The sequence below is a fragment of the Camarhynchus parvulus genome, chromosome 29 (genome assembly GCF_901933205.1).
Source record: "Camarhynchus parvulus chromosome 29, STF_HiC, whole genome shotgun sequence".
Lineage (NCBI taxonomy): Eukaryota > Metazoa > Chordata > Aves > Passeriformes > Thraupidae > Camarhynchus > Camarhynchus parvulus.
Window position 1 is genome coordinate 291,896 of NC_044599.1, and position 17,054 is coordinate 308,949.

A 17,054-nucleotide genomic window follows, 5' to 3' on the forward strand; every position below is an offset into this window, starting at 1 on the left:
AAAAGAGCAAAAAGGGGGAAGGAAAGAAAAAGGGAAGGAAGGGGGGGAAAGAGAGGGGAAAAGAGCAAGAAAAGGGGAAAGAGGAAAAATACAAATTGAAAATTGGAAGAGAAAGAGCGAGGAGAGGGGAGGAGGAGAGGGAAGAAAAAAGAGGGAGAAAAAGGAAAGGGGGAAAAAATGAAGAAATAGAAAAAGAGTGAGAAGAGAGAGAGGAAAAAAAAGAGTGAAAAGTGGGGAGGAAAGAAAAGGAGGGGATAAAGAGGGGGAAAGGGCAAGAAAGGGGGAAAGAGGAAAATGGGAAGAAAAAGAGGAAGAAAGGGGGAAAGAGGAAAATGGGAAGAAAAAGAGCAAGAAAGAGGGAAAGGGGAAAAAATGGGAGGAAAAAGAAAAAGGGCAAGAAAGGGGGAAAGAGGAAAAAGAAAAAGAGCAAGAAAGGGGGAAAGGGAAAATGGGAAGAAAAAAAAAAAAAGGGCAAGAAAGGGGGAAAGAGGAAAAAATGGGAAGAAAAAGAAAAAAAGGGCAAGAAAGGGGGAAAGAGGAAAAATGGGAGGAAAAAGAAAAAGAAAGGGCAAGAAAGGGGGAAAGAGGAAAAAATGGGAAGAAAAAGAAAAAAAGGGCAAGAAAGGGGGAAAGAGGAAAAATGGGAGGAAAAAGAAAAAGAAAGGGCAAGAAAGGGGGAAAGAGGAAAAAAATGGGAAGAAAAAAAAAAAAAAGGGCAAGAAAGGGGAAAGAGGAAAAATGGGAGGAAAAAGGAAAAAGAAAAAAAAAGAAAAAGGGCAAGAAAGGGGAAAGAGGAAAAAGAAGAAAAGAGCAAGAAAGGAAAGAGGAAAAATGGGAAGAAAAAAAAAAAAGAGCAAGAAAGGGGGAAAGAGGAAAAAATGGGAAGAAAAAGAAAAAAAGAGCAAGAAAGGGGGAAAGAGGAAAAAATGGGAAAAAAGAAAAAAAAAAAGCAAGAAAGGGAAAGGGAAAGGAAATGGGAGGAAAAAAAAAAAAAGAGCAAGAAAGGGGGAAAGAGGAAAAAATGGGAAGAAAAAGAGGAAGAAAGAGCGAGAGGAGGAGGAGGAGGAGGAGGAGCGCGCTGAGGGCTGAGCCCCGCGGAGGGGCCGCAGCGGAGCCGCCGCCGCTCTCTGGCTGCGCGGCCGCGGAAGGCGCGCGCGGGCGGCCCGGGCGCGGCTCTTACCGCTCGTGCGGCGCTCCGGGCCCGGCCGTTCCCATTTCTAATCCCCGATTCCTGCTCGGGCGTCACGTGGCGCTCGCAGCGGCCGAGCCCGAGCGCGCGTCATCCGCGCCTCCCCAAAATTCCCTTTTTTGTTGTTGGGGTTTTTCTGCTCCCTCCGCGCTGGTTTTTCCGCTCCCCCACCTCCCTCCCCTCCCCTCCTCCTTCTTTTCCACCAAAAAAAAAAAAAGCCCCTTAAAAAAAAAACAAAAAAAAAAAAAAACCCTCAGAAGCCCGAGCAGCGCGGCTGAATATAAAATAACAAAACCCCCCAAAAAAAGCCCCGTGCGAGCGGCGGGGCCAGCGATGTTCAACTCGGTCAACCTGGGCAACTTCTGCCCCTCGCAGGCGCGCAAGGAGCGCGCGGGCGGAGGCGGCGGCGACTTCGGCGAGCGCGGGGGGAACCTGTACGTGCCCGGCTGCGCCTACTACGTGCCCGAGCTGCCCGCGGTGCCGCCGTTCGCGCCGGGCCGGCAGCTGCCCTACCCGTACCCGGGCGTGCCCCGCGAGGTGCCCTACGCGCTGGAGCCCGCGGGGAAATGGCCGCCCCCGCGCGGGAATTACGCGGCGTGGAGCTCCGCGGAGGAGCTGCTGCACAGGGAGTGCCTGCCGGCCGCGGAGGTGCTGATGAAGAACGAGAATTACCATCATCATCATCACCATCATCATCACCACCAGCAGCACCAAGGCGCGGCCGCGCCCGCGTTTTACCCCGCGGTGAGCAAGGGCTCGGTGCTGCCGCAGGGCTTCGATCGATTCTTCGAGAACTCCGCGCTCTGCGCGCCCGAGAGCGCGGCCGAGAGCGCGGACGGCGCGAGGAGCGCGGAGGGGAACGCGCAGGAGGAGGAGGAAGAGGAGGAGGAGGAGGAAAACGCCAACCCCGGCTCGGCCTCGGCGGCCTCGGCGGCCGGAGCCAAGGAGAGCTCCAAGAGCGGCGCTCAGAGTAGGTTAAACCGGGCTTAGCGCGGAGTTTAACGCGAGCAGCTCGGAGCAGGTTAAACCGAGCTCAGAGTAGGTAGAGTCGAGCTTAGCGCGGGGAGCTCGGGGTAGATGGAGCCGGGTTTAGCGCGGGGAGCTCAGGGCAGAGCCGAGATTAACGCGGAGGAGCTCGGGGTAGGTAGAGCTGAGTTTAACGCAAGAAGCCAAAGTAGGTTAAACCGAGTTTAACGCAAGAAGCCCAAAGTAGGCAGAGCCGAGTTCTGAGCAGACAGAGCCGAGTTTAACACTGGGAGTTCAGAGCAGATTAAACCGAATTTAACGCAAGAAGCCCAGACTAGACAGAGCCGAGTTTAGCGCAAGAAGCGCAGAGCCGGCAGAGCCGAGCTCAGAGCACACAGAGCCGAGTTTAACGCGGGGGAGCTCAGAGTTGGCAGAGCCGAGCTCAGGGGAGGCAAAGCCGGGTTTAAGGCAGGCCAGCCCAGCCCGGCCGAGTTTTTTATGTGCAGTTTTATAAGCGCGGCCGCGGTTTTACGAGAAAGCTCCGCAGCGCTTTCTTCTTTCTCTCCCTTTTTATTTTTGGTTTTACGATGGCGGCAAAAAAAAAAAAAAAAGGGAAAAAACCCCAAACAAACCTAAAAAGCGGCGAGAGAACAAAAATCAACAAAAGGAAAACCAAACGTCAAGCGGGGATGTGAAGCCCGGCCTCGCGGAGTCTGTGAAATTTTCAAAGCGCGCCCGGGTGACAAATCTGAACTTTGATCATGAACTTAGGCGCGCGTTTAAAGCTCCGCGGCGAGAGGCAATTGGGCAGAACGCGCCGCTTCCCCCGGCCGCGCTTTTAATGAATTTCTAATTAAAACCTCGCGGCCGAACCCTCTGCGCCCGGCCGCGCTCGGCCTCAGGGAGGAATCGCGGCGATTTTGGGGGAAAAATGCGAATTTTCCGCGAATTTTCCCCGATTTGCCCGGGCGCGTCCTCCCCTCCCGAGCCGCGCTTTGTCACGAGAGGATTTCCCTTCGCGCCGCCTCGAACCTGGACTTGAAATGGGATTTTAAATCTTTTTTTAGGTATTTTATTCGGTTTTCTTTGGGTTCCCGCTCCCCGCGCATCCCCTGCACCGCTCCGGGAATCCGGGACGGTTTTGGGGAATTTCCGGGGATATTTTGCCTTTTGGGATGGATTTCTTTGGGCTATTTTGCCTTTTGGGATGGTTTTTTTGGGCTATTTTGCCTTTTGGGATGGATTTTTTTGGGCTATTTTGCCTTTTGGGATGGATTTTTTTGGGCTATTTTGCCTTTTGGGATGGTTTTTTTGGGCTGTTTTGCCCTTTAGGATATTTTTTTTTGGGGAATTTTTCCCTTTCAGGATTTTTCTGGGGGGATTTTCTGCCTTTTGTGCTTTTTTTGGGGCCGTTTTCCCTTTTGGTTTGGGTTTTGGGGGCTGTTTTCCCTATTGGGATTTTTTTCCGGCTATTCCCCCCATTGGGATTTTTTTTGGGGTTGTTTTCCCTTTTAGGATTTTTTTCCCCGGCTATTCGCCCTATTGGGGTTTTTTGGGGGGCTGTTTCCCCATTTGGGATTGTTTGGTTGCTATTTTCCCTGTTGGGATTTTTTCCGGCTATTTCCCCATTTAGGATTTTTCGGGGGCAATTTTCCCATTTAGGATTTTTTGGGGCTATTTCCCCATTTAGGATTTTTTGGGGTTATTTCCCCATTTAGATTTTTCGGGGGTTATTTCCCCATTTAGGATTTTTTGGGGCTATTTCCCCATTTAGGATTTTTTGGGGCAATTTTCCCATTTAGATTTTTCGGGGGCTATTTCCCCATTTAGGATTTTTTGGGGCTATTTTCCCTTTTAGGATTTTTTCCCCATTTAGATTTTTTTTGGGGCTATTTCCCCATTTAGGATTTTTTGGGGCTATTTCCCCATTTAGGATTTTTGGGGCTATTTCCCCATTTAGGATTTTTTGGGGCTATTTCCCCATTTAGGATTTTTTGGGGCTATTTCCCCATTTAGGATTTTTTGGGCTTATTTCCCCATTTAGATTTTTGGGGCTATTTCCCCATTTAGATTTTTTTGGGCTATTTCCCCATTTAGGATTTTTTGGGGCTATTTTCCCATTTAGGATTTTTGGGGTTATTTCCCCATTTAGGATTTTTTGGGGCTGTTTCCCCATTTAGAATTTTTTTGGGCTATTTTCCCTTTTAGGATTTTTGGGGTTATTTCCCCATTTAGGATTTTTTGGGGTTATTTCCCCATTTAGATTTTTCGGGGTTATTTCCCCATTTAGGATTTTTGGGGTTATTTCCCCATTTAGGATCTTTTGGAGCTATTTCCCCATTTAGGATTTTTTGGGGTTATTTTCCCCTCCCCGCACCCCGAACTCCCCCTTCGGTTCCCCCTCGCGTTTGATCAAACCCTCGTGCGGAACCCGAGCCCGGCCCCGCTAATCCCGGCCTAAAGCGGCGCCGCCTTTGATCCCCGCCCTGCCCTAAGCCGCGCCTAAACCCCCCAGACCCGGCTTCGCTCCCAAAAACCCCAAATCCGCTTCAATCCCCGCGCGGGAGGGAAAATCCGCCCCAAAATCCGCCCGGAGCCCTCCCAGGAATCCCAAATTTCAGCCGCGGCTTTGGGGGATTTGTTCGGGTTTGGGGGATTTTTGTTCATTTTGGGGGATTTTTGTTCATTTTGGGGGATTTGTTCGGGTTTGGGGGATTTGTTCATTTTGGGGAATTTTTGTTCATTTTGGGGAGATTTGTTCATTTCGGGGGATTTGTTCATTTTGGGGATTAGTTCATTTTGGGGGATTTGTTCATTTTGGGGGATTTTTGTTCATTTTTGGGGGATTTGTTCATTTTTGTGAGATTTGTTCATTTTGGGGATTTGTTCATTTTGGGGATTTTTGTTCATTTTGGGGATTTGTTCATTTTGGGGGTTTTGTTCATTTTGGGGGATTTGTTCATTTTGGGGAGATTTGTTCATTTTGGGGGATTTGTTCATTTTGGGGATTTGTTCATTTTGGGGATTTGTTCATTTTGGGGATTTGTTCATTTTTGTGAGATTTGTTCATTTTGGGGGATTTGTTCGATTTTGGGGGATTTGTTCACTTTTGGGACATTTGTTCCTTTGACGGTAATTATTCCTTTTGGGGTTATTTGTTCTTTCAGGATATTTGTTCCTTTTTTGGGGTATCTATTAATTTTTGGGGTATTTATCATTTTTTGGGGTATCTATCAATTTTTTAGGCATTTATTCCTTTCACGGTAATTATTCCTTTTGGGGTTGTTCCCTTATTTCAGGATATTTATTCCTTTCTTGGGGTACATATTCATTTTTGGGGTATTTATTCCTTTGGAAGTCATTTATTCCTTTTGGGGTATTTATTCCTTTTAGGGTAATTATTCCTTTTGGGGTTATTTGTTCTTTCAGGATATTTATTCCTTTTTGGGGGCTATTTACTCCTTTTAAGGTTATTTATTCCTTTTGGGGTTAATTCCCCCCAGAATTCCCCTCTATTCCACCCCAAAATTCCCTTTATTTCCCCCAAATTTCCCTTCTATTTCCCCCCATTTTTCCCGTTTATTCCCCCCAATTTTCCCTTTAATTTCCCCCCAGTTTTCCCTTTATTTCCCCCCAAATTTCCCCTTTCTTTCCCCCCAAAATTCCCTTTATCTCTCCCCAAAATCCCCTTTATTCCCCCCAATTTTTCCGTTTATTTCCCCCCCAATTTCCCCCCAAAATTCCCTTTCTTTGTCCCCAAAATCCCCTTTCTTTCCCCCCAATTTTCCCGTTTATTTCCCCCCAATTTCCCCCCAAATTTCCCTGTTATTTCCCCCCAAAATTCCCTTTATTCCCCCCAAAATTTCCCTGTTATTCCCCCCAAAATTCCCTTTAATCCCCCCAATTTTCCCGTTTATTTCCCCCTCCAATTTCCCCCCAAAATTCCCTTTATTCCCCCCAAAATTTCCTGTCATTCCACCCCAAATTTCCCTTTTCTTTCCCCCCAAAATTCCCTTTATCTCCCCAAATTTTCCCGTTTATTTCCCCCCCAATTTCCCCCCAAAATTCCCTTTTATTTCCCCCCAAAATCCCCTTTATTCCCCCCAATTTTCCCCCCAAAATTCCCTTTATCCCCCCAATTTTCCCCTTTATCCCCCCTTTTCCCCTTTTCCCCCTTTATCTCCCCCAAAATCCCCTTTTTTTTTCCCCCAATTTTCCCTGTTATTCCCCCCAAATTTCCCCTTCTTTTTCCCCCCCAATTTTCCCCTTTATCCCCCCCTATTTTCCCCCCCCCCCTTTTTCCCCTTTATCCCCCAATTTTCCCCCCAAAATCCCCTTTATTCCCCCCAATTTTCCCCCCAAAATCCCCTTTATTCCCTCCAATTTTCCCCTTTATCCCCCCCAATTTTCCCCTTTATCTCCCCCAAAATCCCTTCTTTCCCCCCAATTTTCCCTGTTATTCCCCCAATTTTCCCCTTTATTCCCCCTCAATTTTCCCCTTTATCCCCCCCAATTTTCCCCCCAATTTCCCCTTTATCCCCCCAATTTTCCCCCAAAATTCCCTTTATCCCCCCCCCAATTTTCCCCTTTATCCCCCCAATTTTCCGCCCAGTTTCCCCCAATTTTATCCCCCCAATTTTCCCCCCAAATTTCCCCTTTATCCCCCAACTTTCCCCTTTATCCCCCCCAATTTTCCCCCAATTTTCCCCCCAATTTTCCCTTTATCCCCCCCAATTTCCCCTTTATCTCCCCCAATTTCCCCTTTATCCCCCCCAATTTCCCCGTTAATTCCCCCGCCGCTCTCCCTGTTTTTCCCCGCAGGCGCTCCGCGGACGCGCAAGAAGCGCTGCCCTTACTCCAAATTCCAGATCCGCGAGCTGGAGCGGGAGTTTTTCTTCAACGTTTACATCAGCAAGGAGAAGCGGCTGCAGCTCTCGCGGCTGCTGAACCTCAGCGACCGCCAGGTGAAGATTTGGTTCCAGAACCGCCGCATGAAGGAGAAGAAGCTCAGCCGGGACCGCCTGCAGTATTTCTCCGGCAACCCCTTGTTGTGAAAATGCCCCAAATTCACCCCGAAAATGCCGCGGCCGTGCAGGGGACAGTGGCGACCTCCAAGCTGAAGAGTTTGGCTTTTTATTGTCGTTTTTTTCCTGATTTTCCTGGGGTTTTTTCGGATTTTTTTCGGATTTTTTTTCGGATTTTTTTCGGATTTTTTTTCGGATTTTTTCCGGATTTCTTCCGGATTTTTTTCGGATTTTTTTCGGATTTTTTTCGGATTTTTTTCTGTTTTTTTTCGGATTTTTTCGGATTTTTTTTCTGATTTTTTCTGATTTTTTCTGATTTTTAATTTAATTTTTTCTGATTTTTTATTTAATTTTTTCTGATTTTTTATTTAATTTTTTCTGTTTTTTTTCTGGTTTATTCTGGGTTTTTTTTTTCTGGAGTTTTTTTTTCTGTTTTTTTTTTTCCTGTTTTTTTTTTTTCCTGATTTTTTCTGATTTTTTCTGGTTTATTCTGTTTTTTTTTCTGCTTTTTTTCTGCTTTTTTCCTGATTTTTTTCTGAATTTTTTCTGATTTTTTTCTGATTTTTTTCCTGATCTTTTTTCTGATTTTTTCCTGATTTTTTCTGATTTTTTCCTGAATTTTTCCCGATTTTTTTCTGATTTTTTTTCTGATTTTTTTTCTGGTTTATTCTGTTTTACTTTCTGCTTTTTCCTGATTTTTTTCCTGATTTTTTTTCCTGATTTTTCTGATTTTTTCCTGATTTTTTCCTGATTTTTTCTGGTTTATTCTGATCTTTTTCTGATTTTTCCTGTTTTTTTTTCTTTTTTTCTGATTTATTCTGTTTTTTTTTGCCTGTTTTTTTCCGATTTTTCCTGTTTTTTTTCTGATTTTTTTTCCCATTTTTCCCTGATTTTTTTCCTTATTCTTCTTATTTTTCCTTATTTTCCTTCTATCCCTTCTTTTTCTTGATTTTTCCTTAATTTTCCTGATTTTTTCTGATTTTTCGTTGATTTCCCCCCCTTAATTTCAAGGACTTGAACTCCACGGACTTTATTTAATGTTATTTTTTCCCTTTGCTGGTTTTTTTATTATTTTTTCCCACCCCGGCCAGTCTGTAATTCCTTTTTTAAAAATATATATATTATTATTATTATTATTATTATTATTATATTATATTATTTTTATTTTTATTCTCCTTCAGGCATCACGGGAATTTCAACCCAACCCTGAACATTTCCACCCCCAAACCCCCCAAATCTGTGGCCAAAAAGGAGCAATTCCCCGAACAAATAAATAAAAAAACCCCAAATCCTCTCATCTTTAGGGGAGAACGAGCAGGAAAATTCCTTTTTGAGGCAGAAAATCCCAATCCCAACGCTGTGCACAGAAAACCCCGCGCGGTTCCGTTGCGGATTTTGATTTCTTTTCCGTTTTTCTGCTCGGGAGGAGGAGGAGGAGGAGGAGGAAGAAGCGGAGAAAATCCTCCCGGCCGAGCGAGAAGCGGAATTTCGGTGCGCGCGGAATAAAGACGTTCACGGGCTGCTCTCCATCGGCTTTTATTGGATTTTATTGGACATTTTATTGGAATTTCGCTTTTAAAGCCTCGCGCTCCTCGGCGCTTCCCCGCCGAACTCGGGAATTTCCTCCCCAAGTTCTGCGGCGGGGGCTGCGCTTGCTTGGGCGTCCTTTTCCGTTTGATTTCACTTCATTTCGTTTGGTTTTTAATTTATTTTTATTATTTTTTATAGATTTTATTTTATATATTTTTGTGTTTATTTTCTATTTATTTTCTATTTATTTTCCATTTATTTTCCATTTATCTTCCATTTATCTTCCATTTATCTTCCATTTATCTTCCATTTATCTTCCATTTATTTTCCATTTATTTTCCATTTATCTTCCATTTATTTTCCATTTATTTTCCATTTTCCACTTTGCTTTTCTTTTCTTTTTCTTTTTCTTTTTTTACTTTGTTTTATTTCTATTTGATTTTTCTTTCCTTATTTTTAAATATTCTTTTCATTTTCATTATCTCTATTTAAAAAAAAATTCTTCTTATTCCTATTTCTATTTTTATTCTTATTTTCTTATTTCCTATTCCTATTCTCCTTATTATATTTTCTCACTCCTATTCCTATTATTATTATTTTCCTATTCCTATTCTCCTTATTATTATTATTTTCTTACTCTTATCCTTATATTTCCTTATTCCTATTCTTATTCGTTTATTCTTCTTTTCTTATTCTTATTCCTATTTTTATTATTTTAGTCTCATTCTTATTTTTATTCTTTCTCCATTCATTCTTATTATTATCCTTATTATTATCCTATTATTATTATTATTATTATTATTATTATTATTATTATTATTATTATTATTATTATTATTATCCAAAATCTCCCATTTCTCCCCCATTTTTAAATCCTTACCCTTCGCTCCAGATTTTGGTTTCATTTGATTTTTTGCCCCTTTCCAAGCCCTCGCTCTCCTCGAAAAAAAGAATTCCAAACACCCCAAAAGAATTCCAAACACCCCAAAATAATTCGAAATAACCCAAAATAATTCGAAATAACCCAAAATAATTCAATACCCCAAAATAATTCGGAAATACCCCAAAACCCAACCGCAAAAAGGGTCGGGAATCGGGAATTGCGGTTGCTCAGTCAAGGATACCGAACCCAACGGCAAAGTTTTGCTTTTTTTTCCCTTTTCCCACTTTTTGTTGAATTCCCAACATGTTCACAGCGCACAAACTTTTTTCCCCACTTTGTTTTTCTTTTTTCCCATTTTTGTTGCTTTTTCCCATTTTTTTCCCATTTTTGTTTCTTTTTTCCCCACTTTTTGTTGGTTTTTTTCCCCACTTTTTGTTGGTTTTTTCCCCCCACTTTTTGTTGGTTTTTCCCCACTTTTTGTTGCTTTTTCCCCACTTTTTGTTGCTTTTTCCCCCACTTTTTGTTGCTTTTCCCCCACTTTTTGTTGCTTTTTTCCCCACTTTTTGTTGTTTTTTTCCCCCACTTTTTGTTGCTTTTTTTTCCCACTTTTTGTTGCTTTTTTCCCCACTTTTTGTTGTTTTTTTTCCCCACTTTTGGTTGCCTTTTTTTCCCACTTTTTGTTGCTTTTTTTCCCACTTTTTGTTGCTTTTTTCCCACTTTTTGTTGCTTTTTCTTTTATTTTTTCCCACTTTTTGTTGCTTTTCCCCACTTTGTTGCCTTTCCCCACTTTTTGTTGCTTTTTTTCCCACTTTTTGTTTATTTTTCCCCCACTTTTTGTTTCTTTTTTCCCACTTTTTGTTGTCTTTTTTCCCCACTTTTTTTGTCTTTTTTCCCCCACTTTTTGTTGCTTTTTCCCCACTTTATGTTGTTTTTTCCCCGTTTTTTGTTGTTTTTTTCCCGGGTTTTTTTTGTCGGACAAAGGGGGCGGCGGGCGCGCTTCGGGCTCACAAACGCCAATTCCGGCCCCGTCGGGATTTTATGGAGAGAAAAGCGAGAAAAAGCCCCCAAAAAATCCCAATTTATTCCGTTTATTCGCGCGCTCCTGGGAAATTCCCCTCTCCTTTCAAGGCCGCTGTTAAACGAGATAAAAACAACACAAAAACCAAAACCGCAAAAAAAAAGCCCAGAAAAATCCGCTTTCATGGGGCCGCGTTTTATGGGGGGGAAAATATGGAGAAAATAAAAACCGCAAAAATGCGGGTGCGGGCCCGTGGCAATCAAATCGCAATTAAATCCTAATTAAATCCAAATTAAATCCAAATTAAATCCGGGCGAGAGCTGCGAGGGAGCGGCCTGGGCTGGTTCTGATTAAAATGGGGGAAAAGGAATTTTATTTTTCTTTATTTCTCTTTCTTTTTCTCTTTCTTTTTCTCTTTCTCTTTATTTTTCTCTATTTTCTCTTTATTTTTTCTCTTTATTTTTCTCTTTATTTTTCTCTTTATTTCTCTCTATTTTTTTTTTTTTCTCTTTATTTTTCTCTATTTTTCTCTTTATTTTTCTCTTTCTTTTTCTCTTTTTCTTTTTTTTTTCTCTTTTTTTTCTCTATTTTTCTCTTTATTTTTCTTTTTTTTTCTTTCTCTTTTTTTTCTTTTTTTTCTTTTTTTTCTCTTTATTTTTCTCTCTTTTTTTCTTTTTTTCTCTTTATTTTTTCTCTATTTTTCTCTATTTTTCTCTTTATTTTTCTCTTTATTTTTCTCTTTATTTTTCTCTTTTTTTCTCTTTATTTTTCTCTATTTTTTCTCTTTATTTTTCTCTTCTCTTTATTTCTCTCTTTATTTCTCTTTCTTTTTCTCTTTATTCCTGTTTATTTTTATCTTTTTTTCTGTTTTTTTTTTCCTTCTCTTTTTTCCTATTTTATTTCGCTTTCTCTCTCTTTATTTCGCGGTTTTTTCTCTTTGGTTTTGCCGCTTCTGCTGGGCCCAAACCTTGAAAAAATTCGATTTTTTTGGGGGGGGGAAGGGAAAATGAAATAAAATGAAAAAAAAGATCAGGGGCGGTTTCGAGGCCTGGGGAAAATACCGCCCCAAAAAATAAAAAGCAAAATAAAGCAAAAAAAAAGGCAAAAGAACCAGTTTGAAAGATGGCAAGAAAGCTGAAAAAAGAGGATTAAAATTCAATAAACAAAGGTAAGAAAAACGAAGATAAATGTGGTTTTAAAAGCCGAAATAAAGCAAAAAAAAAAAGAAGAAAAAGGGTAAAAAAAAATAGGTGCTTTAAGAAGAAAAACCCCACAAAATAAAAATGAAACCGAGCCAAAACAGGGGGGAAAAATAACATTAAAAAGGGTAAAAAATAGGAAAAAAAATCTTTAAAGAAGAGCAAAATAAAACCCAAATAAAACCAACAAAAAAAATCCGAATAAAAGGGGAAAAAAAGCCCAAAATTCCATTTTCTGGGCGAGCGGCGGGACAAAGGCCCCGTCTAGACACCCTCATTAGCGCTAATTGCTAATTACGGCTGGGCCGGCGGCTTCCGCACTAAAGAGCGGCGGGGCCGCGGCTGCCCCGCGCTATTTTCCTCTTCATTTCCATTTTTCCCCTTTTAGTCACATTTCTCCCCGATTTTCCCCCATTCCCCCCCTTTTATTTCAAATTTTCCCCCTTTTATTTCAAATTTTCCCCCTTTTATTTCAATTTCTACCCAATTTTCCCCCTTTTATTCCCATTTTCCTCTCATTTTTTCCCCATTTCCCCCCTTTTATTTTCATTTTTTCCCCTTTTGTTTTCATTTTTCCCCTTTTGTTTTCATTTTCCCCTCGTTTTTCCCATTTTATTCCCATTCCCCCTCTTCCCCTCCCTTTTATTTTTTTTCCCCTTTTATTCCCATTTCCCCCTTTTATTCCCATTTTTCCCTTTTATCCCCTTTTCCCCCTTTTATTCCCATTTCCCCCCTTTTTCCCCTTTTATTCCATTTTTCCCAATTTTCCCCCTTTTATTTTCATTTTCCCCTCTTTTATTCCATTTTTTCCCAATTTTCCCCCTTTTATTTTCATTTTCCCCCCTTTTATTCCATTTTTTCCCAATTTTCCCCCTTTTATTTTCATTTTCCCCTCTATTCCCTTCCCCTTTTTGGTGTTTTCCCCGGTTTTTTTTCTCGTTTTTTTCCCCCCTTTTCCCCATTTTTGTTTTTCCCTCCCCTGGCCGAATTCAAAGTTGATTTTATTTGATTTTATTTGAATTTTTTTTGGGTTTTTTTCCCCCCCAGGAAAAGGCGCTGGCGGCCATAAAATGGAATTTATGGGGCGTGCAGGGAAAGCTCCTTAAATATTCCAGGGGGAAAAAAAAACGGAAAAAAAGGGGGAAAAAAAGGAAAAAAAAGGGGAAAAAAAAGGAAAAATCGCGGTGGGGCCAAGACGCGAATTGAGGCGAGAGTAGGAAAAAAAAACCCAAAACCAAAAAAATCAAAATATTCCGATTTTTCTTCAAAATTCCCGCGGGTTTGGGTGGAAAACGGAGAATTTTGGTGTCTCTGGGCTCCAAACGGCGAATTGAGGAGCGAGCGGGAAATGAAAACCCCAAGAATGGGAAGATTCGGGTTTTTCTGTGGAACTCCCGCGGGTTTGGGGGAAAATGGGAATTTCGGTGCCTTTGACCTTCAGGGAGTCAAGTCCGGCGCCTTGAACCCCGCCCCGCCCGCGGCCCCCAAATCCCCAAATTTCGCTTTTTCCACCCAAAATCGCCGCGGGCCTCGGCTCCGCCGGAGAAATCCGCGATTTTCACCTCCGAGCTGCGATTTCTCGATTTTCCTCCTTTTTTTCCTGCTTTATTCTTTATTTTTGTAATTCCCGGTGAGTCTATTCCTAATTTTTTTTTATTTCTCCTTTATTTCTATTTTTTTATTCTGTTATTTTCAAATTTTCAACGATTTCTTCAATGATTTCTTATTTTCTTTTTCTTTTTTTATTTTTCAAATTTTATTTTTATTTGTTCTCCTTTGAAATTCCCCTTCCATTGTATTTTCATTATTTACCGTTTATTACTTTAAATGTCAATTATTTTCTCATTAATATTTTATTACATTTTAATTTTGATTATTTTGAATTCCTACGCTTAGCTCCTGCTTTTTATTCCTATTTTTATATTTATATTTTTTATTCCCGTTTAATCCCTTTTTTCCCTATTTCTATTCCTATTTTCTAAACTCTCTTTTATTCCCATTTTTATTCCGATTTTCTCTTCCTTCCTCTTTCTATTCCTGTTTTGAACTTCTTTTATTTCATCCTCTTGCTTTTAATTCCGATTTTTATTGCTGCATTTTTTTTCCGCCGGAAAAATTATTTTTTACAATAAATACATAGATAAATAGAAAAGAAAGAAATAAATTGAGAAAGAAATAAATTATTAGGGAAAGAAATAAATTAATGGATAAATCCAGAATTAAATGCACAAATACAAAAATAAAGAAAGAAATACGGAAATAAATCCCCAAAATAAACGCGGCTTGAAAAGAGATTTGGCCTCTTAAAAATACCAAAAAAACCCCAAAATATCGCCCTAAAAAGCAAAATAAAAGAAATATAAAGCCCCCCCAAAAAAATGAAATTTAGGCCCTAAAAATGCAGAACTGGGGAGAGGCGATGCGGGGGATTTTGGGGAGGAAATCGGGGCTTAAAAAGGAGAAAAAATCCGAATTTTGGGGCATTTGGGCCCCAAATGGCGGCGGGGCCGAGCGAGGAAGGCACAAAAACCCCTCGGGAGCGCGGCGGGAATTCCCAAAAAAACCCCAAAAAAACAAAAAAAACCCCAAAAATGCGAATTTTGGGGTGGGGGAAAATTCCCCCGAAGTTGGGATTTCAGCGGGGAGCGGCGGGGGAGGAAAAGCGGCGAAAATCGCGGAAAATTCGGATTTTTTTGGCCCCTCCAAAGAGGCCCCGCGGCGCCTTTGGATGAAAAATCTGCTGCAAAGATGCGCCCTGATCAAAAGCGGCTGCGAGGCCAGAAAGGGAGCGAGAATCCTCGGAGCGGATGGAAAAGATTGGTTAAAAATTTTAAAAAAATTAAATATATTCCGTAAAAATTCGATCGGACCGTTCAAAGGGTAAAAAAAAACCAAAACCGAATTATTTCCTTCAAATCTGGCGAAAAAATCCGACTTTTCCCCTCAAAAATTCAATTTTCCTCTTGAAATATTCCAAATAAATCCAATTTTCCGCTTCAAATATTCAGCTTTCCCCATCAAATATTCAAAAGAAATTCAATTTTCGGCTTAAAATCTTCCCAACAAACTCACTTTTCCCCATCAAAAATTCCATTTCGCCTTCAAATATTGAAGAAAAGTCAAGGATTGCCTTCAAACCGCGGAAAAATTCCATTTTTTACCCCTCAAAAATGAAACATTCGCCTTCAAATGTGAACTACAAATCGAGGATTCCCCTCACATGGGGTTTGAAGCGGCCGAAATTCAATTTATTCCCATGAAACTGCAGCGGATTAAGAAAATCTCGGGGCTAAAGGCGGGAAAATTTCATTTTTTGGGATTTTCCCCCATTCCCAGCTCCCGAGAAAATCGGATTTCGCCCCAAAAAATCGCAATTTGGAGGTGAAAAAAATTCATTTTTCTCTCCTAGATGGGGCGAAAAAATCGGAATTTTCGGCGTTTTCCCCGCGGTTCTCAGGTTCGGCCTTTCCGCCGTCGCTCGTCGCCTTCGTTCGGATGAATTTTTATTCTTTTATTTTAATTTTTTTTATTATTATTATTATTATTATTTGACGATTTTATTTCACAGCCAGCGCCTCCATAAAACACCAAAAGAATTCGAATTTGCGCCAATTCCCCGAGGTCCCGCCCGCCTTTCTGCGCCTCCTGCGGCAGCCAAATAAAATCCGATTTTTATTTTGTTTGTTCAAGCCGAAAGCGAGGGGAAACGTGGGAATTAAATGCAAAAAAAAATCTGCTTTTTTGGGGATTTTTTGGGGTTTTTTTGGGGGGATGTTTTGGGATTTTTTGGTGAGGGGATTGGGACTTTTTTTGGGATTTTTTGCGGTTTTTGGGGGTTTTTTTGGGAATTTATAGGGGATTTTTTTTTATTTTGGGGGATTTTTGGGGTTCTTTTTTATTTTGGGGGGATTTGTTTTTAGGATTTTTTTTTTAATTTTTGAGGGGATTTTTTGGGGATTTTCGGGGGGTTTGGTGGTTTGTGGGGTGGGGAATTTTTTGTTTAATTTTTTTAGGGGCATTATTTTATTTTTCGGAGATTTTTAGGCTTTTTGGGGGGAGATTTTTGGGGGATTTGTTTGGGATTTTTGGGGGAATTTATTTTTATTTTGGGGGGAATTTTGCCTTTTTTCCTGGGATTTTTTGTGGGATTTTTTTTTTAATTTTTTGGGCCTTTTTGTCTGGAATATATATATTTTTTTTTTAATTTTTAGGGCTTTTTTGGGGGGGATTTTTATTCAATTTTTTTTGTGGGTTCCATTGCAGGGTGGGGGGTAAAAGAAACGCCGCAAACGATTCCATAATTCCGGGATTTGGGGCTGCAGGAAAGGAAGGAGCGATTGTAAAATTTGATGGATTTCTGGCGCTGAGCGTTTCCAGTTCCTGAGCCAACAAATAAAAAAAGGCGTTGAGGGTTTTCCCCGTTTTTTTATTATTTTTGTTTTTAAAGTTTTTATTTTTTGGCGTCGCTGGTTTTGTTCTCCACTCCCCCCGGGCAATAAATCAGAATTATTTCCGGCGCTGGGGGAAAAAAAATAGAAATTGGAGGTGATGGTTAAAGGCGAGAACAAGTTCCTAGAAAGGGGAAGGAAAGGGGTGGAAAAATCGGAATAAAATCGAGGGAAATTGGGAGAAAAGCGGGGCAAAAATCAGAATAAAATGGGGGGAAATTGGGGGGAAAATCGGAATAAAATAGGGGGAAAAATCAGAATAAAACTGAGGGAAAGTGGGGGGAAAATCAGAATAAAATTGGGGGAAATTGGGGGGAAAATCAGAATAAAATAGGGGCAAAAATCAGAATAAAACTGAGGGAAAGTGGGGGGAAAAATCAGGATAAAATAGGGGGGAAAAATCAGAATAAAACTGAGGGAAAGTGGGGGGAAAAATCAGAATAAAATAGGGGGAAAAATCAGAATAAAATAGGGGGGAAAATTCAGAATAAATCTGGGGAATTGGGGGGGAAATCAGAATAAAATGGGGGGAAATTGGGGAGAAAATCAGAAAAAAATAGGGGGGAAAATCAGAATAAAATAGGGGGAAAATCAGAATAAAATTGGGGGAAATTGGGGGGAAAAATCAGGATAAAATAGGGGCAAAAATCAGAATAAAATAGGGAGGAAAATCAGAATAAAATGGGGGAAATTGGGGGGAAAAATCAGGATAAAATAGGGGCAAAAATCAGAATAAAACTGGGGGAAATTGGGGGGAAAATCAGAATAAAATAGGGGAAAATCAGAATAAAATAGGG

General features: G+C 41.0%; 1 protein-coding gene across 1 annotated transcript; it reads left to right on the plus strand.

Moving 5' to 3' along the window:
* The first annotated feature begins 1,522 nt into the window (after nucleotides 1–1,522).
* On the plus strand, nucleotides 1,523–7,209 carry HOXC11 (homeobox C11). The gene is made up of 2 exons (XM_030967277.1): nucleotides 1,523–2,159; nucleotides 6,977–7,209. Exons 1-2 carry the CDS (start codon nucleotides 1,523–1,525, stop codon nucleotides 7,207–7,209), a joined length of 870 nt encoding a protein of 289 aa, XP_030823137.1.
* Nucleotides 7,210–17,054: the final 9,845 nt, after the last annotated feature.